Genomic DNA, 27,975 nt, shown 5'->3' with positions numbered 1-27,975 from the left:
TTCTTGCAAGAAAAGTAACAGTATGAAAAATAACACATTGTATATGTGAAGACTTTTCATTTGTTTACCAAAACATAATCAAATTGTTTTTGTTGGTTGTTTTGTTCCAAAAGCTGCTACTCGAGAATAACTTTTCATCATGGTGCACCTTAGTAAAATAACAAAAAATAAATAAAACCATCTTCAATGCATTATATTAAAAAAAAGCACTGAACAAAATAATTTTCTAGCAGCCTTTAATTGAAGAGAGAATGACAGACATGTTAATAATCATGCACTCTTTTGAAGGAGCCAACCCTGGGAGAGGTAGCCCCCCAGTCTGTGTATTTCCTGTACTCGGATGGCCTCAGGTAATACTGCCGACCTCGGTAGTTTGGCTGTTCATAGAAGACCCAGTGGCCCTCCAGCACGTTGCAGGAGTGGATGTCGTGGTAGTTGAACTCTTCATGGACTTGAGGACAGTCCTCAGTGAACTCCATCATCTGGCCTCGGAAATCCTCCCTCTCATAGATCCTAATCCTGAAGGAGCCACGGTGCTAGGAGGAAGAAGGTAACATAAGTAAAACCAGCAAATATGCCACTGCTTTTTATCAATCACTCAAGTAAGCATACAAATAACAGCAAGCGACAGCGAGCATCATGTTCACCAACTCCAATGAAAGATCCTCAGATTCATCAATTCAATACTAATTGTAACATGGCAATAGAATCATAAATGTGAAAGGACAGTTTCATTCGCAGACACAACACACACAGGGATGGCAGTTACAGTCTTTCTCTGCTGCTTAAACAATATGTGAAATTAGGCTTTTGTTATCAAAATTGATGACATATTTTCCATTTCCAATGAGAAGTCCATCCAGGTTAAAAAGACAATAAAACCTATTTATATATTACTGTGAATCGAACTAGTAGCTAACTACAATTTTATGAGGGAGTAAGAGCAGAATGCAGAGGTATTTTGTATGTAGCATCCCATCTCATTTATTGAGCCTAGAGCCCCAGTGAGCTCAAACTGCATCATGGAGTGATAAACAACATGTGGGACAATGTGATGTACAAGCGGGGAGCAAATAATATGGATATCAAACAAACAATGGGGCATGAGTCTCAAAGGAGCAATAGATTATGTACTGCTAGAGGGTTATATTATAGTTTAGACTATATAGAAACTTCAACTGGCATAAATATTACGTCTTAAATATAGTTTTAAAAAATACTGCCCCATTTTGTGTACATATTCTATTATGAAGTCCAGTGGAGTGGTATTTATGTAAATCATACTTAGGACAGGATACTACACTCTTTCGGACAGCACTGATTGATGCACGTCAGAGGAGCAAATTTTCTGCACCTCAGAAAAGCACCCAGAGGACAGCACTACCGGTGTTTTTTTTAATCAGGGGACCACTTCGTGTTTTTCAGCTCAGGATGTGCATCGCTTTCTGCACTGGGGGCACAGTGTGATGTGCAGTTAGGGCACAAGGTGATGTTCAGTCGGTGGCACTGGACAATGTGCAGCAGGAAACAAAGATTAACTTGCAATGTTTGGTTTTAAGATAATTCTCAAGTAGTCCCATGTCAGGAAAAATAGTTTAATCCAGTCCTAGTTTTTAGGGTCGAGCACACGCAAGTGCTCTGGACCATGTTGTCATCTCTATGTGGGCTTCTAACCATACCCATGTCACGCCCGTCACTTTCATTAGTTTGTGTGCTTTCCGTTTAAAAATCGATTGATTCCATTTGTGAAAGGCAGGCATGTGTCATGCCTTTTCCGGTGTTTAGCCCACCTCGAGCGCACTGGTAATTTGCTGAAACCATGCGAGGCTCAGTGTTTTCAGCTAGTTTCTGGACTACTTTATCTTTTAATTTCCTTCACAGAGCGCTTTGCCTGAAATCCACACTGTTACATGGATAATTGCACTGTTTTATTTTTCATTATTAGTTTATGTGGCAAGAAAAGTCCGGTTAGGAGTTTACAACGCTATTAGCTCTAACACGAGCAAACGCGATTCCCGTTGCTTTACAAATGCTTGTTTTTCTTTACATTCTGATAAGTCTAGTATTTTCCCACTACAAATGGAGGATTACAAGTATCAGAGTGTAAAGTAAAAAAACTCATAACCTTCATATGCTTAACAATGGATTACTTGAGGTCATTTTGGAAGAAAAGCATTGTCAGCTATTGTATGAAACGCATTTGAATGATTTTCAGAGGTACAGTAAATATTTTGCAGATAGATGCCATGATTTAAACCAATGAGGGAAAGATGAAATGTAAGGCAAATGCGTTCCGGAGACATATTTATGTAGTTACCCATTACCATGCTGATGAGAATGGGTGTAATTGATTTTATATTGTTGAATACTGTGAAGTTGCATTTATATAAACAGGGGCTAATGCAGTATTTGCTTAATTTACTATCTCAATTTTTGGCCAGAAAACAGTGGAGTATTCAGAGCACATAAAAATGCGTCCGGAAGACAAAACATTTTTGACTGTCGCTATTTGATGTCCTTAGAGGTAAGTCAAGGAAGTGCTTAGTTCCTAAATGTTTTGGGATGGTGATGTGTTCTGTTGTTGTATTTGTTGCTGAGTATTTGTGCTACAGTAGTGCAATGTGATTTTGTTTTGTGTTCTGTTTGACTTTTGCAGTGACCTGCCCTGTTCTTTTTAAATATGTTGTTTTGTGGTTTGTGCTTGTTATTGTGTTGTGTTCTATTGTTTGCTTAAGATTTGTCAACACATGGTGCTACATTTCAGTAATCAAAAGAACAGGTGGTACTTAAGACACTACAGTCGCTGAAGAGGCTGAGAATCTCAATTTAACACTACTGCACTACCAGTGGTCACTTTATGTGATACAGCCTTGTTGTTTTGAGTTCAAAGATTTATTTTGTTGTTTTCCCTTCAGAAATAGACCAATTTACTGCGCTCAGTTAAATGAGCTATTGTTTATATTGCAGTATGGCGCTGCTGCCCAAATTTTTAGGGACCACGATCCAATTTGTAGACTAACATTCACACCCATCTAGCTTTAATGGTCATTAAAAGGGTGATTTATTTAATGTATCTAAAGCAATGTGGTAGCACACTCTCATTTATAGAGAGCACATTTTCCACTGAATAGGCACTATATTTGCACAGGCATACAGCTTTACGGATTAAAATATATTGCACGGAAATGATGTGCGAAAATTGGGTTTCATTGGATATTTTTCATTTGGGCATCACCAAGTAAAGTGTCTTGATTTTTTGGATCCTATTAAACTATTTCTGTCTATCACACTTCAGAATTGAATCATGTGTATTTACATTTTTTGTGTTACATACATTTACATCCTACAGCCTTTAATTTCACACTCCTTGTACCCCGGCAAGATTGTCACATAATTCACTTTATTTTCTTTTGTGACTGCAAAGGGAGACGAGTTTACATACATCAACCCCCATGTTAGGAAATGCTGCTCTATAGACAAGAAGAGAAACCTGCAATAGAAATTATAATGGTACATGAGTAAGATAGGATTGACTGGACTACAATGAAATATTTGACCTATTTCTGTAGGCCAGCAGTGTGATACACACAAACACACACTGTTACTGCAAATCCTTTTTTCATAATTGATTCTTGGAAAACAGAACTTATTTTGATAGCACCACTAAAGCAAGCACCCCATGCCTCATTAGAACGGAACTCTACCTAAACACTAAACTTCAAGTAAGCTTTTGGCATGCTTCTCGTTTTGTATTAGTTAAAAACCTACAGTTCTATGTAGTACAATGTAAGTCTTTTTCATATTTATGAACAGCATTTGGCACGTGTGAGTGTCTAAGATGCATTGAGGCAAAACTAAAAGTAAGGGATTTACATTTTAATGAAGGAAATCCTTCAAGCGAGTAGAATGGATGCTGTACGAGCACTCCAACTATAGTTTCAAAAAAGTAAAAAGTAATGCTTTAGAGCAAGGCCTTGTGGAGACTGTAGCTACAGCTTCCTTGCACTGTATTGCAGAAGGGGCTTTGTATTTGCTCTTGCACCCAGTATTAGCACTAGCTGTTCTGAAAATGTGTGCCATCTCCTTCCACTAAAATAAAGACAAGAGTGCATGTGAATCCGATGTTCGACTCTGCAACATGCTCATCAAAGTCCTGCAGGAATCCTGGTTCGGGCACAAGTGGGAGATTACAGCTCACTCGGATACCAACATTCCCAGTATTTGCAGCACCTTGCAATAGTCCTCCTCCATGATTTACACCTGATAAAATCTAGCACAATGGGCATCAGAAAGATACAGCATAGTCGAGTTTGGCACACCAAAACAAGGGTAAATATCTGTTGTATCAACATTATTTGTGGTTCCGATGAGGCAAACACTACACACCTTTGAAATCCGCGAATCTCATAATTAAGGGCAAGATCTTTGTGACCCACCGTACATATAAACCCCAAATTTATATTTACACACACCCCCAAGAGTCTGTCCTGTATGTTTCCCTGAAGTGATATGCCTTTGTCTTCCGATTGCAGCTACTACTGCAATAGGCATCACTTGATTCCCCATCAGGGCACTAGGCTGTCACTGGGAGCTGCCAACATAGTAATAACTAGACCTTAGTGGGACAGCATGAACATGTAGCCTAAGGGTCAGTTATGGAAACGGTGGACACCTCAGTCCACTTAGAGGCTCCAGTGAATTTAGACTGCTGTGTTGCAGAACCACATTTCATTCATCCTCATGCATTTCATTTTCTTTGAAGGCTGACTTGCTGCTCGTTCTCAGCTACCAAATATATATATATCCCCTCCTTCTTCCTTTTCTGCTCCCTCTCCCTTTAATTCTCCTTCTCCCCCTCTGTGGTCTCGGAATTCTTTGCTACCGGTTAATGCAGTTAGCAGTTTGTTTGTGCAGAATGTACCCTTGAGATAAAAGAGCATATTACAGTGGTTTCGCAAAAAATTACATAAATAAAAATCTTGAGAAGCAAAACATTTAAATCTACTGTCGAATGTGACTTCTCTGTCTTCTGAATTTTGCACACAAAAAAAATGTATGCATCAAAGCCTTGTACCATGTGAAACAATAAGGAGAATGTAGCCGGGTCGCACACAAGTGTACTTAAATAATGTAGAACTTTCAACTAAGAGATTCCAAAAACTGCATGGTTTGTGGTTTGGTTGAACCGAAATAACAGGATTTCCACTCTGCGGCATGGATTGAGGCCTGGGAAGAGCATGTAAGATCAATGCCTGAATCTGCAGCTATTTATGGAGAAAAATACTCTATCCAAGAGAGGAAATGTATATCTAACCTTTATGGACTCAACATCAGCATCGTCAGGGTCAATAGGGTGAAGTTATGGTTAATCCTCATCAATATGGGCATAGAGCGCAACATTGTGAACTTTTTGCATGATCTACATGTGGATTTGGCCATGGAGGTGAGATATGACAGGCAGGGAATCTTTCTTTGCCCTTTAGGGCATGCAGAGAGGTCAGATAAGGCTGCATTTTAGCCCCTCTTTTATTTACACTATACATTAATAACTTCGGCCCAACACTGATTGCAGCTTGTAAAGATAGCCCAAGTGCAAGGTCATAGGCAATACCGCCACTTTTATATGCGGACAATGCTGTGTGGCTACCAAGAATCACAGTAGGACTTCAGCTACTTCTTTATCCCATTGTGGGTTTCATGAACAACCTGGATTTGGCCACCAACTACTCCAAGCCCCACATTATGGTGATAGGACCTAAAAGTACAGGCTATAGAAAGTGTGTTATTGAGGGAACTGAAATTCTCAGGGTGGATACCTTTTCTAATTTAGTGGTTGTATTTGATGATAGAGATAGCTGGGTCGAACTCAGAAGGGCAAAAGTTAATGGTATGGCCAAAGCGGCAGCATCCGTTTTTCATTTTACAGGCCAAGAGGATTCTAAACCTGTTAAAGCCCTAATCTAGGATTATCAATCTAAATGTAGCTCTTTGGCAAGATTGGGGAGCGACATTTTGCGATACAAAGAAACCAGGGATTTGGCAGACAGTAGAGAATACATTTCTTAGATGTCTCCCCTCCGTCCCATAATCTACCACTTCATATTATCACATGCCTCGGACTTCTTAGCTCTACATCCCTATTGAGGTGGATAGGGCTCTAGATAAACCCAGAATTAGATTTAAATGGGACAATCAGTAGAGACTGTGGGGGTCATTACGACCCTGGCGGTCATGGACCACCAGGGCCGGGGACCGCGGATGCACCGCCAACAGGCTGGCGGTGCATCCAGGCCTATTCTGACCGCGGCGGTAAAGCCGTGGTCAGAAAAGGGAAACCGGCGGTTTCCCGCCGGTTTTCCCCTGGCCTGAGGAATCCTCCATGGCGGCGCTGCAGGCAGCGCCGCCATGGGGATTCCGACCCCATTACCGCCAGCCTGGTTCTGGCGGTTTTGACCGCCAGAACCTGGTTGGCAGTAACAGGTGTTGTGGGGCCCCTGGGGGCCCATGCAGTGCCCATGCCAATGGCATGGGCACTGCAGGGGCCCCCTAGCAGGGCCCCACCAAGATTTTCAGTGTCTGCATAGCAGGCACTGAAAATCGCGACGGGTGCAACTGCACCCGTCGCACCCTGTCCACTCCGCCGGCTCCATTCGGAGCCGGCATCCTCGTGGAAGGGGGTTTCCCGCTGGGCTGGCGAGCGGCCTTCTGGCGGTCGCCCGCCAGCCCAGCGGGAAACTCAGAATTACCACGGCGGTCTTTTGACCGCGCAGCGGTATTCTGACGGCGGTACTTTGGCGGGCGGCCTCCGCCACCCGCCAAAGTCAGAATGAGGCCCTGTATGTCCGTGTAAAAGGTTAACTCTATCCTGTGGTTAAATTACATTAAATCCATAGGTGATAAATTGGGATGGTCAGAGCTATATAGATCACCAGAAGAGATTAGAAAGTAGGATTTGGGTTGGGTCAAAAAATACTTTCTCTCTGTTTGCCAAGCAGAAAGAGAAGCATATGAGTTTAGCCAACCCCTAGTATGCACCCATATCTTATTAAAGACGCCCCCCTCAACAGAGCCTTAATTAACTGTAGTGACGAAACCCTAGCATCACTTTCTGCTAATGAGATTTAGGCTAAACCTAGTACACTGGTTACTGGCAGATACCCAGGGATGGAATAAAGTCAGTAATATGGGTCCTTGCAGTTGTGATTGCTTGTCAGAGCAAGATACCATGCACTTTATTATGTTTTGTGACCACTATAGCTAGTTAAGACAACAGTACATTTTGTTGTTCCTCAGAGGGAAGCACTTTGCGCAAGTAAGACCGGCTTTTTTACATTTGCAGAAATTGCCCAATATACAACTGTGTTTAATGCAGCTAGTTTTTTTAATGGGGACATTAAGAAGCCAAATGTGAGGACTTGCATAGGTCACAGGTCTGGAGGAAGAATTTTACCGGTTGGTGTGATTTTAACACTTTTTAAAGAGATGACGGGTTTTTATTATTATTGTATGACGTGTTCTGGAATCAAACCTTCTTAATTAATGTGTCTTTAACGTTTAATTAACCGAATAAAGTAGATTTGACTGACTGACTGGCATAGCTATTAAGCATTTTCGCTCTTCTAATGTTGAGAACAGTACTGCTCCCAACAATGTCTATACAGTGTCAAAACTTTTGCATCGTAAAACCCTGAACCTCACCAATTTTTAAGAAACACATTTTTCCTGGAGTTAAACCACTGATCACTAGCGTGCTAAAGTGCAAGGCTTGGGGGTACCAGTATTAAAGCATTTGCAAGACTCTGTTGTGATTTTTGAGTGGCAAATGGTGGGAAAGTGAACAAGGCTTAACTCACCTGTGGAATCATGCGACAAGACCTGATAGAGTCATTATATCCAAGCCACTGCTGAAAGTCAGGATACTCCCCCCTCCGCAGGTAGTACTGGTGCCCCTTGTAGTTGGGGTGCTCGTACAGCATCCAGTTACCATTTTCCACCCGAATGGAGTTGCAGCGACTGAAGTAGGAGTGCAGGTCAGCACAATCAGAGCTGCACTCATAGGTGCGGCCCTGGAAATTGTTGTCCTCGTAAAAGATGATCTGCAGAAAAACGAAGCTAAAAGTTCATATATTTGAAAAAACAACATGATAAACAACCTGTTTAACGTAGGCAAGCGGTCCCATTACTCAGCCATACGGCCGATCTTTCACCTGCAGGATGAAGGCACGCAGGAGTAATTTCTATGCCCTCTAGACCTGGGCACCCCAAAACACAGTAGCCAAGCCTACATGGTCATTGTGGCACATACATTTTTTCCTTACTTCACAGGAGTAGACAATTGTTTGAGGTTCGGCACTGAATTCAAGGAACGGAGAACTAGCACAGGCAAGGCATCTATTCCCACCATCTGTTTAGACTTTTCTGGGCAAATGGATAGGTGTATGCCTTTTCGGCATGTTTTTGGTGATAACTCTCCTTGATACACATATGAACGTTCCTGTCTTGGCTATTCTATGTAGTAGTTTGGAGGAATCCCACTTTTGTAAATTACTTTGTTTAAATTGATTTTGTGTTCTTTATATGTTGTATGTGGCTTTCTCTTTCTTCAAGTCTCCCCCGCCTTTTTCTTTTAACTTGAGGATTGCTCTAGTGCCCGGAGGAAGGTGGAAGGCTGCTTAGCTACGTTTCACTGAAACCCTTATTGGTAGAGGACAAGAGATGTAAAGGACATTTAACATCACAACACTGGATAGAAGGTCTAACAGATATTATATATATTAAAAAAAGATAAAAAACAGACATGAAAAATAAAGAGTGATGATCAGCCACAAAGTTGAACAGAAGTATGTAAAAACAAACTTACAATATGTGCATCAATGTAATGACATGCACGTATGTTACTTACTGCAGGAGAGTTTGGTATGATCAGTTTCCTCCACTTTGAATAAGTGGATTAGACTTTGGAAATTGTCGGACCCTGGTGAAGTATAGTGTTTTATTTTATTCAGTACACTGGTTTGAGTGATATATGAGTGAGGGTGTGTGTTGAATGAGGGTTTTTCTCATTTGGGAACTTAAGGAGATAATGGGCATGTATTTTCCGTATATTTAAAAATGTATAAATTCAATATGTTTTAGAGATAATTTTGTAATTCTTTTATATTATAAGTATAAAGTATATTGAATTCATTTTTGATATAATAATCATGTGAAGTTTTTCAACTATTCGAAGGGATCCATTCTTTTGCTCTGTATTTATCTACAAGCTGATTAGGGAGTTTGTGGTTCTGCATCACCAATTAAGTGATAGGGCTGTTATTTTTTCCGTGAATGACATCATATCTTTAGATGAATGAAGCTTAGTAAGTGAAATTCTGGGGTGTGAGAAACTGAGATTTCTCATCAAGCACTGTAGGATATCCGAATAAATAAGATGGCACAGTGAGCAAGGGGGTCGTAGGATGTGTCCTGAATAAGGTGAGATGATTTTCTAAAGAACATAAGTGTGAGGGGTTGGCTTAGTGATGCCAGTGGAAGGGTTAATATTATTATGAAAGTAAAGTAATTTTCTTAGACCTGGACCTATCAAAGAACTAATATATCAGTCTGTCACATAAAAGGAGCCCGAGAAAAGCTGTCAATAAAAGATTAATGTGTTGCTTGCACGTCATAGATTCAATATCACTTCCAAGTTGTGGGGTCGACTCTCAATGAGATAACTAGGACGGTAAGAGCCTGCTGGAGCAGTCTTTGAATAATCCGAAGGTCAAATGTTCCACGGCTGTACGAAAGCTTGGTGAATAAACGCATCATCTCCCTCAGATAGTACACCACACCTCAAATTTCACCCTCCATCTACTCATTTTCCCTGCCCAGACAAGCAAAATGCCATCAATACACCAGTTGTTAGAAATGGGGATTTTGGTTGGCAGTCAGGTTACCCCCTGTCCAAGCAAGAACCCTCACTTTAGTCAGGATAAGTCACACACAATCCATATTATCCTGTGCCCACCCTCTGATAGCTTGGCACTGAGCAGTCAGGCTTAACTTAGAAGGCAATGTGTCAAGCATTTGTGCAATAAATCATACAATAACACAATATGGCACCACAAAAATACACCACACAATGTTTAGAAAAATATATAATATTTATCTGGGTATTTGCATGTCAAACGATCAAAGATGCAATTATGAATTTGTAAAGATATCTCTAAGAAGTGATATGAAGTGTCTTAAGTCTTTAAAAAGTAAACAAAGTCTCTTTCAAGCACAAAGTACCTGATTTGGAGTGGAAAATCTCCGCAGAGGGCCGCAGAAGAGGAGATGCGTGGAAAAATGGTGTGTGTGTCGGCTACGCCCCTTCACACACGGACTTGCGTCGTTATTTTTCACACGGGGAGACGTGCGTCATTCTACGGGCAGAAAAATGGTGTGTGCGTCGGTTTCACCCCTTCACACACGGACTTGCGTCGTTATTTTTCACTCGGGAAAGACGTGTGTCGTTTTCCGGCACGCGGACCGTCTCCTTCTGTGGATCGCGGGATTACCAGATGTCCCAGGGTCTGTGCGTGGATTCCTCGGCTTGTTATCCGGCTGCGCGTCGTTCCGGGTGGCTGTGTGTGGAATTTTCTTTCTCACAGCAGGCATTGCGTCGATTTCCTCTCTGGAAGTCGGGTGGCATTGACCATGCGAGGCCGTGCGTCGAAGTTTCCGGTCGCACCGCAGGTGTCGCGTCGAGCGGCGTCTTTCCGGATCGGCGTGCAGTGAATTTTTTACAGCGGAGCAAGCTGTGCGTTGAATTTTTCACAAGGAGTCCAGTTGAAAAAGAGAAGTCTTTTTGGTCCTGAGACTTCAGGGAACAGGAGGCAAGCTCTATCCAAGCCCTTGGAGAGCACTTTTACAGCCAGACAAGAGTTCAGCAAGGCAGCAGGCCAACAGCAAGGCAGCAGTCCTTTGTAGAAAGCAGTCAGGTGAGTCCTTTGAGCAGCCAGGCAGTTCTTCTTGGCAGGATGCAGGTTCTGGTTCAGGTTCTTCTCCAGCAAGTGTCTGAGGTGGTAGGGCAGAGGCCCTGTTTTATACTAAATTGTGCCTTTGAAGTGGGGGTGACTTCAAAGAGTGGCTAAGAAGTGCACCAGTCCCCTTTCAGTTCAATCCTGTCTGCCAGGGTCCCAGTAGGGGGTGTGGCAGTCCTTTGTGTGAGGGCAGGCCCTCCATCCTCCCAACCCAGGAAGACCCATTCAAAATGCAGATGTATGCAATTGAGGCTGAGTACCCTGTGTTTGGGGTGTGTCTGAGTGAATGCACAAGGAGCTGTCAACTAAACCTAGCCAGACGTGGATTGTAAGGCACAGAAGGATTTAAGTGCAAAGAAATGCTCACTTTCTAAAAGTGCCATTTCTAGGATAGTAATATTAAATCCAACTTCACCAGTCAGCAGGATTTTGTATTACCATTCTGGCCGTACTAAATATGACCTTCCTGCTCCTTTCAGATCAACAGCTGCCACTTCAACAATGTATGAGGGCAGCCCCAATGTTAGCCTATGAAGGGAGCAGGCCTCACAGTAGTGTAAAAACAAATTTAGGAGTTTTACACTACCAGGACATATAAACTACACAGGTACATGTCCTGCCTTTTACCCACACAGCACCCTGCTCTAGGGGTTACCTAGGGCACACATTAGGGGTGACATATGTAGAAAAAGGGGAGTTTTAGGCTTGGCAAGTACTTTTAAATGCCAAGTCGAAGTGGCAGTGAAACTGCACACATAGGCCTTGCATTGGCAGGCCTGAGACAAGGTTAAGGGGCTACTTAAGTGGGTGGCACAATCAGTGCTGCAGGCCCACTAGTAGCATTTAATCTACAGGCCCTAGGCACATATAGTGTACTCTACTAGGGTCTTACAAGTAAATCAAATAGCCAATCACGGATAAACCAATCAACAGTACAATTTACACAGAGAGCATATGCATTTTAGCACTGGTTAGCAGTGATAAAGTGCCCAGAGTTCAAAAGCCAACAACAACAGGTCAGAAAAAATAGGAGGAAGGAGGCAAAAAGTTTGGGGATGACCCTGTCAAAAAGCCAGGTCCAACACCAGTGTTATATCCTGCCCATAAAATCATCCACACTATCAAATCTGTAATTGATGTCCATTGATTTCAGTGGGTTCACCACCAAAGCTACATTATCTCACCCTCTTCAAAGAATGAAAATTCAGAGAGGACTGGAGAGGCTAGAACTCTCCTGGTAGAAGGATGGAGCAGATCACTACTGCACACACAGAGCATTACCCACTCTAAGAAGAGGTTTCGAGCTTACAAGCACGCTCGTGTGCCATCACATCTGATCCTCTTATTTTGAAAAGGCATTGTGGAACAGCACAACAAATGGCTCTTTTGCATGTACTAGCTGGAGACATGAAGTGAGGTCAGCGCGCATTGGAAAAGTAGACATTTGTAAATCGTTTACTTTTATTAACCTACGAAATTCAATTTTGTGGCAGAATATTATTGATGTCAGGCAATCTTATAGCATTATTTCTGAAATTAATCAATTAGAAATAGTTAGCTACGAGAAATACACTGCAGGGCTGTAAATTTGGGACTAGTTCCTCTCATATTTTATGTTATGCTGCCTTCAAGCCTTTCTTGTGTTTTGTTGCATTCATACTTGTACTCCTTTGAACTCAGCCCTCTCATAGAATTCAAAGTTTATGCAGCTTACTATGTTTCTTTTCTTCTGCTGGCTACAGGAACTCCGAGGCCCATACTTACGGAGAATTAGCATACAGCAGCTCCGCAATGTGTGATGCTGCGCTACCCAACTCCAATGTGAAAGAGAAGAAATGCACAGTACTTATAACATTCTCTGCATTCCTGTCTTTTCACCCCGTGCTGGTGCACAATTGCTGCCTAGCTCCAATGCAGGCACCCTTGCACCATTGTACAAGGGTGCCTGCACTGCATGCAGGATTGTTTCTGTGAAGGAAGGGACACCTTCCTGCTCGAAAACAATCCAGAGAGGCGCTTTCCTCTTTCCATGTGTGCTACAGAATGCAGCACACCTGGTAATAGGAAAGAAATGAGGAGAAATGAACATATTTCTCATTGTTTTACCTGCTCTGGGGAGGTGAAATGTTTTGGCACTGCCCCAAGTTTCTGTGATTAAGTAAGTCTGGGGCAGCATCAAAATCCATGGTTGTTGCATGGGAAAACCCACTGCAACGCTGTGGAGTGCCTCTTGGTGCAGAGCAAGGCAATTAAATTACTTGCGTTGATTTGTCTTACTCCATATCTATGAGGCCATGCAAATCCTAAAGTAGCTTTGTGAGGTCTCATTGATAAGGTTGAGAAATTTGCCCTGCCTGAGCATCAAAAAAAGTGACGCTCTGGCAGCTAAAGCCTCTCGTAAATATGCCCCTAAATGTCTTAACTCTTTCAGCCTGCCTTTGGCTGCACATTGGTGTGAGCATACACAAAAATACATTTACTGAGCAGTGTCCTAAACCCAGGCTTGAGCAATGGGTTCACTTTGAATGCCTTCGTGAGTTTCACTGGCACCGTGAGCATTCACCAGTCATAGATTAACCATGTGAAGCATGACAGACACTCTCAGGCCCAGAATTTTTTCCCAGGATCCGACTCTCAACATAAAAATTTACTTATTAGGAGAAGTGGGATATACCACAATCCCCTGGTAAGATATGCCCCTCCCAATAAATATTTAAGTATAGAGTCCAACCCTTACACGTTCATGAAAGTAATCCTGCCCGAGGCAGGGCAGCATGCATGTCTTATCAGTCGACATGTGCACTTACAAGCACAGCAATATTGTTGCAGATCACGCACAAGGCATAGTGTGCATTGCCACAGATGTTCACATTTCTAAAATCTGAGATTTAGCTGTTTGTGTTAAGCGTAGACACGTTTTTCTGAGGTAAATACACTTTAAAATGTGTAAAATATCTCTTTATTTACGGCAAACGTCCATGCCGGCCAACTGAATAGCTGGCGCTTGCAGGAACACACATCTTATGTTTAAATATGGCGAAAGGCTCATCTCCGTTTTTCTAAAATTAACATACTTTTTTGAGACATGAAGCGCGTGTTTGAAGAAAATCTAAACAAAGTGTGCCTTGCGCAGACCAAACTTTCTTCAGGAACGCTGAAAAGCAAGACAGCTGCAAAGATGTGAAGGATGAACAGCGGCCAAACGAATGAGAAAGTTATCACTAAGGGCAAGATGTAGGTAGCCGTTTGCATGGTGCAACCTGCGAAAATCACAGTTTGCGCCATACAAACGGCCTAACGCGCATTCGACTCGCAATTTGTGAATGCGACTCGCAAATAGGAAGGGGTGTCACCTTCCTATTTGCGACTCGCATCGCAATTCAGAATTGCTTTGTGACCCCTTCCCCTTTGTGAATGTTGCCCAGATTATTTTTTCAGAGCAGGCAGTGGTCCAATGGACCACTGCCTACACTGAAAAAACGAAACCAAATGGTTTCGGTATATTTTTCATTTTGCAACTCATTTTTCTTTAAGGAAAACGGGCTGCAAAATGAAAAAAAAAAACTGCTTTATTGTAAAAGCAGTCACAGACATGGAGGTCTGCTGACTTCAGCAGGCCACCATCCCTGTGAGTGCAGGGACTCGCTATGGGGTCGCCAAATGCGACCCACCTCATTATTATTAATGAGGTGGGTCTTTTTACATTTACATTAAATTAACTTGAATTGTTTGTTAATAGACAATATCGGTTTGAGTGCATAGCAGACAATTATCACATTTCCCCAAAATATGTAAAGGCAAAGAATAGCCCAGGACATGCACTAGAAAGAGCATGCTGCTTGCTTCTAAGGACAACAAGTTTGCTCTATATACATTTATCCAGTCAGTTGTTTGTGATGTCTTAGTACAGCCCTCTTTGTCATGCACAGGACTACATATAAGGCCACAATTAGAAAAAGGGGGCAAATATACTATTTTGACATGGGCCGCAGCACAGCAACCAACATTGCTGTACTGTTCAAAAGGGAGTGAGCAGGATAGTGCCACATCTGTAACGATATGGTAGTGCTGCTTTCTTTCCTAGCACAGATGTCACATTCAGTCTGCTAGGTGTCACACACACAACTTTGCACCATATTGCAAAGGAATCTGAATGGGGCTAGCATGGGTTTTGTTCTGTAAAGTGCAATTTTAGGACAAAATACTATGCGTAGTCTTCCTATACATTTTTACTACTTTGAGCATGCGCTGTACACTGCAGCAAACAAGGATAGTTAGAACAGTTAGGGGAGATAAGAAAACATTACTCCTGCTAAACACCTGCCTAAAGGATGTGTATTCTTTTTAACTCAAAGACCATTCTTCCAATGCTAGTTTGTAGGGGTTTGCATCAAAAATCATGGGTGGTTGCATAGGAACACCCATGTACCACCCAAGGGCTCTCCCTGAAGTAAAGTAATGCGCTGCTTTGCTTTATATTTAGGCAACTTTCCAGTGCAAAGCAAGTTTTGTGCTAGCAAGTAAATACCAAATCTACAGTTGGCACTGGGTTGAGTGACATTTGGTGATTTCGCACTAGCACAAGTTGTTGATAAATCTGGGTCAGGGTTTGGCTGGTTGCTCTCGTTCTAGTTTAAAACAATTATTTGGCCTCTTTGTCTGCGTTTCTGGCAATGACCGATGCAATATTTATCTAATATGGAAGAGCAGATGGGGAATCAGGATTCCTTTTTACCTCTTCTCTCTATATGAACGCACTGCTGCCACTACTGGGCCAGTCAATGTATAGCCATGCCAGCCAGCCTGAGACTCGATTGAGGTGAATCTACATCAGCCGTCAACGTGGATGAGTTTAAGGATGTCTGGACTTGTCAGTGAACAGACTTGTACATTGTCCTAACTCTGGTTCAATGGAATATAGCACATATATTGACAAAAAAATCCGCTATGTCTAAATTCTATTTTAAAATCTAAGCAGGCATGGATACCTAAGAACTAAGAGAAGGCTGTGTTTGTAGAAAGAAAGATGATTTCATTCGCACATCTCTTACCTTTCCCATTGTGGTCGGTGAACAGTTTCGGTACCTCTGCGCTCTGGAGAGAGGAGTGGTGCAGCCTATATATACAGCTCCCAATGCTGGATCTGCATAAGTCAAACAAACGGGACCTTTTGTCCTTCTCTACATAAAGGTTATAGAAAAGCTCTTCATCACAGCCGAGAATGTTCGTCCTGTGTTTACCTCTATTGTGAGATTTGAGGTATTCTGGGGAGGGGGGTCCAGTGTCACAATGATGTTAAATAATTGACAGACTCAGCAGTGTTCACAAAACGCAAATTTAAACAGGATTAACTGGAAACGCATATGGCCTATTCCAGTGCCTGCCCGACCATAATTGAAAGAAAAGAATGCTCTATTTTATTGAATATGTTAAAAATGCAACTTTTTTTTACTCCTGGCTTTGCTCCTCTATGTTATCAACGGAGACTTTTGCGAAGCATTAGATAATACTGAAAGTAATGTACTGATAGTGAGATTTGAAAATGGAACTAAAATGCATTTAAGCATGCATGTATTTATGTATTGAACTCCTCTGTTTAAAATAAACAGCTTTTCTACGCAGCTGACAGAACACATTAATAAGCAAGGGTCACTCCCATGGGGCCAAATTTATTTTAGGCCATTTCTGCCTTCGACCTATTTTTATTAGACCAATCTGCCCCCAGGGGGGGCAGAAACCACTGGGCAACAGGGATTTAAAAAAATGTAATTTTACATAAGGGGAGCGATCCCTTAGGCAAGGGTCGCTCCCTGGGGTGGGGGGCACATTAGACCATTCCTGCCCCCTTGGAGGCACATCGGCCTACTTTTGTTAGGCCAATCTGCCCCCCAAGGAGTGAAGAAACCACTAGACACCAGGGATTTTTAAAAACATTTTTTACATAAGGGGAGCGACCTCTTAAGCAAGGGTCACTCCCCAGGGGGGCATATTATACTAGGCCATTTGTTCCCCCCTTGGGGGCACATCAGCCTATTTCTATTAAGCCCATCTGCCCCCCAAGGGAGGGCAGAAACCACTTAGGCACCAGGAATTGTTATTTGTGTGTGTGTTTTGTTTGGGGGTGGACCTATGGGCAAAGGTCGCTCCCCATGAGGGCACATTAAGGTTGGCCTTTTCTGCCCCCGCTCGGGGGCAGATCGGCCTATTTTTATTTGACCCTTCGGCCCCGGGGCAGAAAGCTTTAGACACAGGAAATGGAGGGTCTATAGGAACCTATTGTTCCTATCTGGCGGTGGCTGGTAAGGTAGAATGTTATCAATTGCAGCACTGCATTTGATATCCTCATTGTTGGAGTTGACAGCCTTAGGGTGATCGTCTCTAACCATTTGGCCTGTTTGCCTCACATTTTTGCTGATTTTGTTTTGTTGGCCTTAGGACTCTGAGAACTTTACCACTATTGACCAGTGCTAAATTTCATGTGCACTCTCCCCTAAACATGATATGATTGGTAATTCCACAACTGACAAATTTAATTTACTTATTAGTCCCCAGTAAAGTGCACAACATGTGCCCAGAGCCTACAAATTAAATGCTACTAGTAGGACTGTAACATCCCTTGTACCACCCACTCATAAAGCCCTTAAACATGTCTCAGGCCTGTCATTGCAGAGCATGTATGTGCTGTTTCACACTTCAATGTTGAAATGGCATTTACAACCTCTTGCCAAGCTTTAACCTCCCCTTTCATTACAAATAAATACTAAATAGGCTCCAAGTAGCCCATAGGGCAGGGTGCTATGTAAATAAAAGGCAGGGCATATGCTTTTAAGTTTCACCTGTCCTGACAATGAAAAACTTCCAAATTTGTTGATCACTACTGTGATGCCTGCCCCTCTCATTGCTTACCGTTGGGAATTCCTAATTGAGAAGGGGTAAATATGGCATGTTTAGTATCTATGGAATTGTAATATTAAATCATCTTTAATGGTAATGTCAGATTTACTGTTACCATTTTGAAAATGCCTCTTTTAGAAAGTTGGAATTTTCCTCTTCTTAGTCCTGTGTGCCTGCAACCTGTCTCCAATACACGCCTGAGCTGGGTGACAGCTGGACTTTGTGCATTCCGTCCAGAGAGCAACAGACAAAGGGTGCTTAGGTGTGACTGATGAGCCATCAACATCCTGAGGGCCCATCCTTGGCAGGATGGATGGGAGCAGCCAACACTTACACATGAATAGGCAGTGAACAGCATCAAAACAAGGGGCTGCATAACCTCCTGTAGTGATTCTGGCGCCAGGGCAGGAAGAAAGAACCTCCGTGCACTTTAAAGACCCTTCTTTATAGTTACCCCCAATTCGAAGGCACAACTGGGTATAAGTACTGGTCCTCTGATCCTACCAAATCAATACACTACTGGACCTGTGAAGAACTCTGCCCGGAGGAAGGACTGCTGTGCTGTTACAAGGACTGCCACTCTGGACGGCTGCTTTGGAAGAACTGCTTTCTGCTGTGCTGCCACAGTACTTGTTACCCTCTGCCCTGCCGAGGAAGGACTGGACACATCTCCCTTGAACCCAGAGTGACTCCATGGGCTTGGTGGCCTGCCTCCTGTTCGTCAGAAGTCTCATGGACACAAAAGACTTCTAATCCATCATCAACAGCACCTGCTTGCTGCAAGCCTTTTCCAGCCAAGTTGTCCCAATCCAGTCCTAGGACTTTCGATGTAGGTATAATGTGCTACAACTGCCAGAGCTTGTGCATCAATGTGTTGTGTCAGTCAGAACCAGAGCACCTTCATCAACGTGGATGCATCATTGCTGCTGCGAGCATCAAGGGATCGCCATCAACACCGGAATACAGCCACTTCTGTGAGGATCTGGAGCACCTCAATGCCAACTCTTCACGTCTCAGAGCCAATATATTACCTACATCTCTGGGATCAATTATGACATATCGTCTCCCTTGCTCCTCCAAACCAAGGTACTGTTTCAGTGTACCAAGGCTCGTCCCTTTATCTGACCCATGCTCTGTCTTGGTCGGCCTTACTTTTCAGATTTGACCAAGTTCTATGACCAGATAGCCCTGGTTGGTGCTTTGAGCTTCTAAGTACTACAACTAAATTTATTCTTTAAAAAATTCATATCTCGAACTCTACTTTTTTGTCATTTTGGTTGTGTTTTATTTTTAAAAATAAAATATAATCTATTTTTCAAACTTGGCATTGAGTCTTTTTGTGGTGTTTTCTCATTGTTACTGAAGCACAAATACTTTACAAATTTCATCTTAGATTAAGCCTGCCTGCTCTGTGCCAAGCTACTAGAGGGTGAGCACAAAATGATTTAGAGTATCTAACTTACCTTAATTAGGATTGTGATTCCCGCTTGGACATGGTGCATACCTTTGCCCACCAGAAATCCAATTTCTAACACTCATGCATGTCTTTAGGCTGTGGATATGTGCTTGATGGTCCATTGCTTCAGATTGTGCAGTGACGTCAAGATAAGGCAAAGGTATTTTTAATTGCTGATGAGAAAGATTCTCATGGACTACTTTAAGAGTAGCTGTTTCCATGCTGCAACAAGATCTGAATCTGGAATGGCAATCTTACAGATGATTTTTTAGGTGCTTCTATATATGTACATATATTGCTTTTCAATGATTCTTCCTATAAATGACTGGTAGGTGATTGGATGAAAGCTGATTTGATAATATAGGTCCTAGGTCAATTTGTCATTTTGTTCAGCATAGGAATGATCTGCCATGCCTTTGGGGCATCTGGAAAGGTCCTTTGGTGAGATAATAATGATTTTGAGGAGGGGTATGAGGTAATCTCTTTAAAAAGACTTGACAATGGATAAAGGTAGAATGTTGTCTTGATTGGAAGTGGTCTTGAAATAATTTACGAGACTTCAGCATGCAAGATGCAGTACACTTGGGGTAAGAGATTGGGAATAGGGCAAACTCTGAGTGATGGTGGAAGATCATATTTTTCTGACCTTCTTATTGAAGACCTAATTCAAAATCCTGTATTTGTTGACTGATGCCTGGATTGCACCATCTGGATTTAGGCTGAGGTAGTGCTTGATGTTCCCAAAACTGTTTCACCTCTATTGTTTTTTTGTTGATAGCATTCTTCCGTTGTGGCGTAAAGCACATACATGCAGAAAAGAGTGCTTTGAATTTGGTTAGGTTATCTGGCACATCTCCATTTGATTTCTTATCTGCATGTGGTGCGCTTATTCTCTATTAGTTCTTATATGTACCATTTTGCTGAGACTGGAGGTTTCAGTCTGGATGGATTGTGTTTGCATTGTTTTGTAAATTACAAGGACAGGCTTGCCATCTTGAGCAGGCTGGAAGAAGTTTGGCAGGTTGATGACTTCTTCTTTGAAACTATCCACAGGAAGATCTGTGAAGGAGTTAGATGTAAGAGTTTCCACTTTTCAATTCACCTCAACCCAACAGTGTAGTCTGAAGAATGAAAAAGGGGATGATTAAGTTATGTATTATGCCCTTGGATAAGGGTGTTATAGTTAATTGTAGGAGGATGAGTCTGAGAATGTTGCCTTCAAAGTGTGCTGGTTTATTGATGTGTTGAACCTGAGACTCGTTTAAGGAAGCTTTTGTTGGGTCTGAAGTGTTTGTACATCAATTGGGTTGATCCTGTGTGAGATACTGACAAAATAGTGATAGGTTCTCAGCCTAAATGACTGTGTTGTCGCTAAGTGTGCAGGGCCAAGAAGTGCTGGCTGTAAGCATTAGTATAATTCTCTATCTTCATTGTTTTTGATGGGAGAATGCCGATGTACCTGTGGTTGGCTATTAGGACTGCATGACTTATTCAAAGGTTTCTCTGGTCTACAATTAAGCCTGTTTTGTCATTAGTACTGCTGAATTAGATGTAGGTGTCTATTTTGTGAATTGAAATTGTTTTACTCGTTTCTGGGCATGTTTTTGTACTTGAATGTCCCTCTCTAGTACTCACCCACGTATTAGTAACTATGCCCCATTTTCCAATCACTCTCTATTGCCCCTTTCATATTTCCTTCTAAAACCTACATCTCCATGTGCAGAGATCTCAGGACCTATGTCAGAGATCCCTGTAATAAAATGTTGTAAGCTGCAAGGGCAGAGATTTTTAAGCTGCGGTCTGTGAATTGCATTTTGGAATCCATCAAATACTACTCCTATATGTACTATATGTACTTCAAAATGAGGTTTGTGAACAGGGCCTACAGCTTCATACCTATAAATTGTGATGATTTCGAAGTACATTGAGTTGGTACCAGCACTGTGAAACTTGTGTGCTACCCCATAATCAGGACTGTCACTGAGTCAAGTCAACGCCAGTCACACAATGCAATGTCTTCTTTAAAATCATAGAGTATCTGTTTATTGATGGGAGACAAAGTAAATAACTTGCTTTAAAAAGATGATGGTCAAGTATTAAAACAACACCATTTTAGTAAACAGTGAAATAAAATGGTGTACTATCAGACTGTTTTTGAAAATAACAACATTATTAAATAAAGGACCAAGCAAAAACAAGTCCTTGCATATTACACGTACATATATATCTGGATAAAAATGCTTAAGTCAACTGAATAAATGTAGGAATAATTGAAAGACTTAAGGCCCCCTCCCTAATCCAATAGTTGTCCCAGGGACCCCATGCCTTACCATAATTCCCTGGTGTTCACACACAGGGCACTCACAGCACACTATGCTGGGGGCTGTGGGGAGAGCCCCAGGGCCTCTCTGTTCAGTTCTGCACTTTGTAGTAAATTTTGTAGTACTACAAAATGTACGTTTTGCCTATACGCCTTTGCAGACAGTGAAAATCGCGACGGGTGCCACTGCACCCGTCGCACCCCTGTAACTCCGCCGGCTCCATTCCGAGCCGGCTTCATTGTTGAAGGGGCTTTCCCGCTGGGCCGGCCGGCGGTCTTCTGGCGGTCGGCCGCCGGCCCCGCGGGAACCGAATGACCGCCTTAGTATTAAAAGTGGGAGCGACTCCAGGGAAGTGAGTGGGGAAAGGAAAAGACATACTACTAAAGGGGAATGGATGAGGGAGGTGTAGGAGGGTTTTATGGAGGGGCAAGGAAGGGTTTAAATATGGTTTACATCCACCCACACAAGAGTAGGTCAATTGCACTAGTCGTTTGGTTGGAGACATGTAACTTACACGTTTGTAGTAAGTTTACCCTCGACATTTGTGAACACTAAAAGTAATAAACTTCTGTTAGACTTAGAATCCTTGGCGTGGTCTCCCCTTAATGTTTGCCTCTGTTTCCCAGGTTGTCGATGTGTGCTGGACTCTGTTCTTGTTGTTTTTGATACTCTGGGCCCTTTACCACTGCTATCCAGTGGTAAAGTGCAAGTGCTCCTATGTAAAATGTATGTGTAATTGGCTTGTCATGATGACATAGTTGATCTACTAGTAAGTCCCTAGTACAGTGCACTAGAGGTGCCCAGGGCTTGTAAAATCAAATTTTTCTAGTGGGCTTGCAGCACTAGTTGTGCCACCCACATAAGTAGCCCTGTAAACATGGCTCAGACCTGCCACTGCAGTGTCTGTGTGTGCATTTTTAAACTGCCAATTTGACTTGGCAAGTGTACCCACGTGCCAGGCCTAAACCTTCCCTTATCTTACATGTAAGGCGCCCCTAAGGTAGGCCCAAGGTAGCCCTTTGGGCAGGGTGCAGTGTATGTTTAGGGTAGGACATATACTAATGTGTTTATGTGTCCTAACAGTCAAATACTGTCAAATTTGGTTTTCATTGTGCAAGGCCTATCTCTCATAGGTTACCATGGGGCTGCCTTTAAATATTATTAAAGTGCAAATTCCCTTTTGGAGCAGATAGTAATAATGAGTTTAGGGTCTCTGAACTCACAATTTAAAATTACATCTTTTAGTAAAGTTTGTTTTTAGATTGTCTGTTTAAAAATGACACTTTTAGAAAGTAGCCAGTTTGTTGCATAAACAATTCTGTGACTCTATCTGTTTGTGGATTCCCTGGCTGGGTCAGTTTGACAGTTTGACAGGGCTGTTTGCACCTCTACCCTAGACAGTGACACAAAGGGAGCTGGGGTGTAGCCTGCATATCCTGATGAGCCATCATGACTGGAGGGACAGGGAGGAGTGGTCACTTACACCTGAATGAGCTGTGCCTGCCCTCACACAATACAGTCTCCAACCCCCTGGTGTGTGTCTGGGGCCTGGCCTAGGCAAGGCATGCTCTTACATACAAGAGAGACTTTTTTTGAAGTTTGTCTAGTCCAAAAGCAGAAAGGGGTATAAGTAGTGGACCCAAAACCCCTGAAAATTAGATCACTTCTGGATTCAAGAGGAACCTCTGTCAAGGAGAAGAGCTGAAGAGCTGAGGAGAAGTGCTGCCCCTGCCTGTGCTTTGTTCGGCTATCCTGCAGTTGCTGCTTCTGCCTGTGAAAGGGGACAAAGACTGGACATTGTTGTGCATTCTTGCTTGAGAAGAATCTCCAAGGGCTTGAACTGAGCTTGCCGCCTGTTGTTGAATTCTAAGGGCCATCAAAGACTTCCCTGCCAGCACCTGGACCCTCTGCTGAGACTGCTGCCCTGCCAAGTGCTGCCCTATACAGTCCTTGGGCCCTTGATAGTTGATGTTGGCAGACAAGAACTGAAAATCCACGCACAGAACGTTGTGCTGGGACATTTTTTACGCACTTTCCGCAATGCGGCTTATAAACGACGTGCCACCCGCTTCGAGACTAAAATGGACACTCCACCTGCATCACGGATGGCGGAACGACGTGCAAAACCCTCTTACGGAGGCTGACAATAGCACAAACCCCACGCAGCACTGTTTTCTGATACAGTGCGACCGGATTTTTACGCATCATCCCTGGTTATCAAAGTCAACCCAACTCTGCGCAGATCCAAGTGCCCCATCGGGAAATCGACGTGTCTTGCGAGGGACAAAAATTATGCATTGCTGACCTGACCAGAGAAGGAAACGATGCACAGCCTCACTCGCGATTTAGGTATCAACGGATCGCAACCCTTTTCCGATGCACGCTAACCAGGTACTTTGTGTAACAACAGCATCCTCACTGTCTTCTAAGAATTAAGGGGGTCATTCTAACCCTGGCGGTCCAAGACCGCCAGGGCTAAAATGACAGGGGCAACGCCAACAGGCTGGCGGTGCCCCGCTGGGCATTCTGACCGCGGCAGTTCGGCCGCGGTCAGAAGTGGAAAACCGGCGGTCTCCCGCCGGTTTTCCGCTGCCCAAATGAATCCTCCATGGCGGCGCAGCAAGCTGCGCCGCCATGGAGGATTCTGACACCCCATACCGCCATCCTGTTCCTGGCGGTTCTCCTGCCAGGAACAGGATGGCGGTATGGGGTGTCGCGGGGCCCCTGGGGGCCCCTGCAGTGCCCATGCCAATGGCATGGGCACTGCAGGGGCCCCCGTAAGAGGGCCCCAAAAAGAATTTCAGTGTCTGCTTTGCAGACACTGAAATTCGCGACGGGTGCAACTGCGTCTTAGGGGGTGATTCTATGTCTGGCGGGCGGCGGAGGCCGCCCGCCAGACTTCCCCCTCCAAAATACCGCTCCGCGGTCGAAAGACCGCTGAGGGTATTTTGGGTTTTGCACTGGGCTGGCGAGTGACCGCAAAAAGGCCGCCCGCCAGCCCAGTGCAAAACACCCTTCCCACGAGGACGCCGGCTCAGAATTGAGCCGGCGGAGTGGGAAGGTGTGACGGGTGCAGTTGCACCCGTCGCGAATTTCAGTGTCTGCAAAGCAGACACTGAAATTCTTTTTGGGGCCCTCTTACGGGGGCCCCTGCAGTGCCCATGCCATTGGCATGGGCACTGCAGGGGCCCCCAGGGGCCCTGCGACACCCCATACCGCCATCCTGTTCCTGGCGGGAGAACCGCCAGGAACAGGATGGCGGTATGGGGTGTCAGAATCCTCCATGGCGGCCCAGCTTGCTGCGCCGCCATGGAGGATTCATTTGGGCAGCGGAAAACTGGCGGGAGACCGCCGGTTTTCCACTTCTGACCGCGGCCGAACCGCCGCGGTCAGAATGCCCAGCGGGGCACCGCCAGCCTGTTGGCGGTGCCCCCGTCATTTTAGCCCTGGTGGTCTTGGACCGCCAGGGTTAGAATGACCCCCTTATTCTTTTCTAAATTCAGATCTTTAATTGTGTATGTTGTATTTTTGTTGTTTTGGTCTTGTTTGATTTAGATAAGTATTACCTATTTTTCTAAACTGGTGTGGTGTCAATTTTGTAGTGTTTTCACTGTATTACTGTGTGTGTTGGTACATATACTTTACACATTTCTTCTGAAGTTAAGCCTTTCTGCTCGTGCCAAGCTACCAAGGGGGTGAACAGGGGTTAACTGAGGGTAATTCTCCTTTATCCTGACTAGAGTGAGGGTCATTGCTTGGACAGGGGGAAACCTGTCTGCCAATCAAAGACCCCATTTCTAACACTTACAAAAAAATGTAAACTTACTCAAAGGTGTAATTTACCTTTATGAATGAGGCCCTTACTGTTTAAATATTGGAACCTGTATGACAATGTCTCTTTATGCGTACATAAATTAGCATCTGCACACCAAGATATATAATACAATGCATTTCATTTTGACTTGGGCACATATTTCTGAAGTGTTTGCTTTGCCCTTGCATCATACAAGAGGATGCAAGGACAACGCAAAGGCTTAAGTAATTACAAAGCCATGCAAGGGCCGGTTTGCATGGCCTTGCATGGCTTTCTAAAGAAATGTAACGCAAGGCAGCTGCTTGCACTGCGTTATGTTATCTTTCAACTTAGGATGGATTCCATGGTTGGAGCATAGGCATTGCCATGTACCCACTGATGTATTTTGGTGCATTCCCAGACTTATAAAGACTTGTAAACCTGGTAAAGGTGGCCTTCCCCAAAAATACCTTTTTTGTCCACATTATTTCCGCTTTCTACTTGTGCTCCATTAATCAGCACACATAGAAGGACGAAAATGCCTCTAAGGATTGTTCTTGTACAGAAAGGTGTCCCTACCTGTGCAAACAACCCAGCCTGTGCACTATGGTGCAAGAGTGCCTGCATTGGTGCAGGGCTGCACACAGTGCATCAGTGCAAAAAGAAAGCAATATCTTTGTAACTATCGAACAGTTCTGCCCTCTCACTTTCATGCAATGCAGCACATCAACTTTGTTTGTGTGCCCTGTGGTTTGTAGGTGGAGAGTGGAAAGAGCCTTGTCCTGACTGAGACTAGTGGGGAATGTTATGGAGGGTGTGAAGAGGACTGGGAGTTAAATGTAGTGAACTTCAAACCATATTACTGGGTACTGGAATTTACAAAATCGGTTCCACAAATCCATATTGAGTGGAGGTCAAATAGGATGTGAGCAGCAGGCAGCATGAGGGCCAGGTATGCTTAGGCTTCAGTTGATAAGCAGAAAGGAAGGAGGACTTAGAGAAGATAGCATTCTTGTGGGGGTTCCTCCATGACATTTGAGTCACTGCACATGTGAAGTGAAGCACTATATTGTTGAGTTTAATAATTGCAGATTACTTTAGTGTGCCAATAGCAGAAACTTATTGTAGGAAAGTACCCTCTTTCTTGGCATGGTTACCCCAATTTTCTGCCTCTTGTCAGTGTGCTTGACTGTGTCTACTGGGATCCTGCTAATCAGGACCCCAGTAGTTATGCTCTCTCCCTTAAAAATGGTTATTGAATACTGTTAATGCAGTATTTCATCCACAATTGACATACTGGTGCCCTTTTATAAGTCCCTAGTATATGGTACCTAGGTTCCCAGGGTAATGGGGTTCCAGGGGATCCCTCTGGGCTGCAGCATAGATGTTGCCACCCATAGGGAGCCCATGCAAAGGCTTCTGCAGGACTGCCATTGCGGCCTGAGTGAAAAGGTGCAAGCACCCTTTCACAGCCATTTACACTGCACCAGGTCACTTATAAGTCACCCCTATGGCAAGCCCTCCAGCCCTGAGGGCAGGGTGCAAACTACCTGTTGGTGAGGGCACCCCTGCACTAGCAGCATTGCAAGCATTGGTTTTATGATCCCATGCACTCTGGGGGCTCCTTAAAGGACCCCCAGTATTGCCATTACAGCCTTCAGGGGCTTTGCAGGCAGCCCCAGCGGCTGCCACCTCACATACAGGTTTCTGCCCTCCTGTTGCTTGAAAAGCTCAAGTCTAGGAAGGCAGAACAAGAGGATTTCCTTTGGAAATAGGTGTAACAGGCTTGGGAGGGGTAGCCTCCCCAAGCCACTGGAAATGCTTTGAAGGGCACATTTGGTGCCCTCCTTGCATAATCTAGTCTACACAGGTCCAGAGACCTGCAGACCCTGCTCTGACGTGAAACTGGACAAAGGAACATGAAGTGACCACAGCCCTGTCCATAACCACCCCAGGGGTGGTGCTCAGAGCTCCTCCAGAGGCTCCCTGGGTTTTGCCATCTAGGATTCCAAGTTGGCAGGACACTCTGGGAGCATCTGAGTGGCCAGTGCCAACAGGTGATATCAGAGCCCTCCCCTGATGGGTGCTTACCTGGTTAGTTAACCAGTCCCCCCTTTCAGGGCTATTTAGGGTCTTTCCCTTGGGGTGGTTCTTCAGATTCGGATTGCAATACTCCAGCTGGAATCCTCCGCAACCTCCACTTCAACTTCACACCAAAGAAACTGCATCTGGACCGTCCAGGAGCTCTACAAACTGCAACAAAGAAGCAAGATGCCTTCTGAAAAATTGTATCTTCAGCTCCTGCCAGCAACTGCAACTATTTCCCGGTTGCACATCCTCTGAGGACAACCCGTCTTCAGCCTGCACAAGAAGAGTGAAGGAATCTCCCTGGGGGTGAAGGTGTCACTCCCCTGCTTCAGCAGGCACCTACTGCAACGATGACTCGCTGCGTGGATCCTTTCTCCTGCTGAGCTGCATGGATCCTGCATCACAGGTGGTAGA

The 27,975-nt window shown here is 43.9% G+C and overlaps 1 protein-coding gene across 1 annotated transcript; it reads right to left on the bottom strand.

Annotated features, from left to right (window-relative positions):
• Positions 1-219: 219 nt before the first annotated feature.
• On the bottom strand, positions 220-16,163 carry LOC138285689 (gamma-crystallin 1). Its single transcript, XM_069225955.1, has 3 exons — positions 16,061-16,163; positions 7,854-8,096; positions 220-536 (listed from the first exon to the last, which is right to left on the bottom strand). The coding sequence occupies exons 1-3, from the start codon at positions 16,067-16,069 to the stop codon at positions 264-266; spliced, it is 525 nt and encodes a 174-aa protein (XP_069082056.1). The 5' UTR covers positions 16,070-16,163; the 3' UTR covers positions 220-263.
• Between the last annotated feature and the right edge of the window lie 11,812 nt (positions 16,164-27,975).

This window comes from Pleurodeles waltl, chromosome 3_1 (genome assembly GCF_031143425.1).
Source record: "Pleurodeles waltl isolate 20211129_DDA chromosome 3_1, aPleWal1.hap1.20221129, whole genome shotgun sequence".
Classification (NCBI taxonomy): Eukaryota; Metazoa; Chordata; class Amphibia; order Caudata; family Salamandridae; genus Pleurodeles; species Pleurodeles waltl.
This window is presented reverse-complemented; position numbering and strand designations above follow the sequence as displayed.

Bases quoted from the DNA above. Each gene is read 5' to 3' on its own strand.
- LOC138285689 (XM_069225955.1), bottom strand. The intron at 537-7,853 runs GTGAGTTAAGCC...TCTTCCTCCTAG, and splicing joins CTTGTCGCATGATTCCACAG to CACCGTGGCTCCTTCAGGAT.